Source organism: Archocentrus centrarchus, chromosome 9 (genome assembly GCF_007364275.1).
Source record: "Archocentrus centrarchus isolate MPI-CPG fArcCen1 chromosome 9, fArcCen1, whole genome shotgun sequence".
Taxonomy (NCBI): domain Eukaryota; kingdom Metazoa; phylum Chordata; class Actinopteri; order Cichliformes; family Cichlidae; genus Archocentrus; species Archocentrus centrarchus.
Window position 1 is genome coordinate 5,782,047 of NC_044354.1, and position 1,825 is coordinate 5,783,871.

At 41.4% G+C, this 1,825-nt stretch overlaps 1 protein-coding gene across 1 annotated transcript in view; it reads left to right on the top strand.

The window, feature by feature from the left end:
• The first annotated feature begins 307 nt into the window (after window positions 1–307).
• Window positions 308–1,825, top strand: part of ykt6 (YKT6 v-SNARE homolog (S. cerevisiae)) — a 6,777-nt gene continuing 5,259 nt past the window's right edge. Inside the window, 3 exon segments of the mRNA XM_030738321.1 lie at window positions 308–525; window positions 834–983; window positions 1,160–1,242. Coding sequence (XP_030594181.1) covers window positions 880–983; window positions 1,160–1,242 — 187 coding nt within the window. The 5' untranslated portion in view covers window positions 308–525; window positions 834–879.

Here is a 1,825-nt window from a genome sequence, read left to right on the forward strand (position 1 = left end):
ATTTTAAATAACTGCCATAAACAATGACTGCGTGAATCAGTGACAGTGATGGGGATTAAATATTTTTTTTAGAATGAGAGGAATATTACGAACTTTGTTGCACTCAACAATGTACGTAGTAGCTTATAGGAAAATAGATATGATACGTTTAAAGATTACTATTATCCATCCATCTGTCTAAGATATCCCCCCTGTTTAAATACGTTTTAAATGCGTTTATATTAAGTAAATATATTATTACTACGATTCTTTGCGTCTGGCATATAACCGGAACTCTGAGCACAGTGGTGTGCTTGTTTCCAGCGGAGGGAATATCAGATTGTACCGTTTGGGGACTGTGACGTGGTGATTGGTCACTTGAAGTTCGTGTTCAAAAAAAAAAATCTGCTAAGTTAACGCTAACTATATTGTGATTAGGTTGCTGCATGTGTGTTATACATACCTACGAGTTTTATTTTAATGTGGAATAAGAAATTTTTCTGACTGTTTTGCCTGGAATTTGACGGTTTGCGGTGGTTTTAGCTGGTAAGTTAGCCGAGGCCGATAGCAGCTGTAGCTAACCTGGCAGAATTTTGTAAATGTTGACAAGTTTTAAGCTTGCATCAACTTCTCTGTAGTCCGTGCTGTTCGCTGCCAGTCGACCTGTTAGCCTCAATCTGTAGAAAAAAAAATAGTTTAACCTGAAACTAAACAGCCTACACGCTGATTTCTAGGCGGCGGCTGCTCCTAGTGCCAACTGCACATCGTTCAAGTTTCTTTTTGTTAGCAGCTCAGCTAGTTAGCTACGCCGGATGAGGGATAATGCTCTCATGTGATTGTTCTTATGTTATTAGACCATTTAGGATTGTGTAACTGACACATCTCCGACCCGGCGGCAACATGAAGCTCTACAGTCTCAGCATCCTCTACAAGGGAGCGACCAAAGCTAATCTTCTCAAAGCGGCCTACGACTTGTCTTCCTTCAGCTTCTTTCAGCGCGCCAGGTCCGCCTCATTGTTCTGTCAACATATCTGATCAAGTTTTTTTTTTTTTTTTTTTTTTTACCGTAGTAAACATGGCTGACGTTAGACCTGTTCCTCACGCATGCCGTGTAGCATTTATTTCACTATTCTTATGTGTTTTCTGCCATTAAGTGACATTTTTACTCTGGTTTGTTTAGTGTTCAGGAGTTCATGACCTTCACCAGTGCCTTGATTGTTGAACGAACATCTCAAGGAACCCGTGCCTCTGTCAAAGAACAAGGTAAACAGATTTAGAAGATTTTTTGGGGTGGCACTGTCTCCTCAAAAAGGACCACAAAGGTTCTGGGTTCGAACCTGCTGGCTTTTCTGTGTGGCGTTTGTGTGTTCTTCCTGTACTTGTGTGGCTTTTTGCCTGGCTACTCCAGCTGCAAACATGATACAAATGCAGTTGAGCAGAGTGTGGTGTCAGGTCTTCACCTTAAGTTATTAATTTGTGAAGAAAAGTTGATTAAATAATGACAGCATTGGTTGGGCACTAGAAATGCCACTGTTGGAGCAATCGCTTTACAACAAAATCCCAAAACAAGGATGTTAGGTAATATGGAAGTTTGTTTCTGCCACTGAAAACAAAAATTGTCAGACAAAGCTAGGTCAAAGTGTCGGTCTGTCTGTCACAGGGCCAACACAGAGAGACAGACAACTATTCACACTCACATTCTCACTGCCTCAAAACCAGTGAAGCAAATATTTCCTTGTTCCTGGAGCATACACACTGCTTTTCCCCCCTCTCTGTCATGTCACCACTGTGTGACCGTCAGGAAAAGGACAACAACACAGGACTCAGGAGACAGGATTGGACTCAA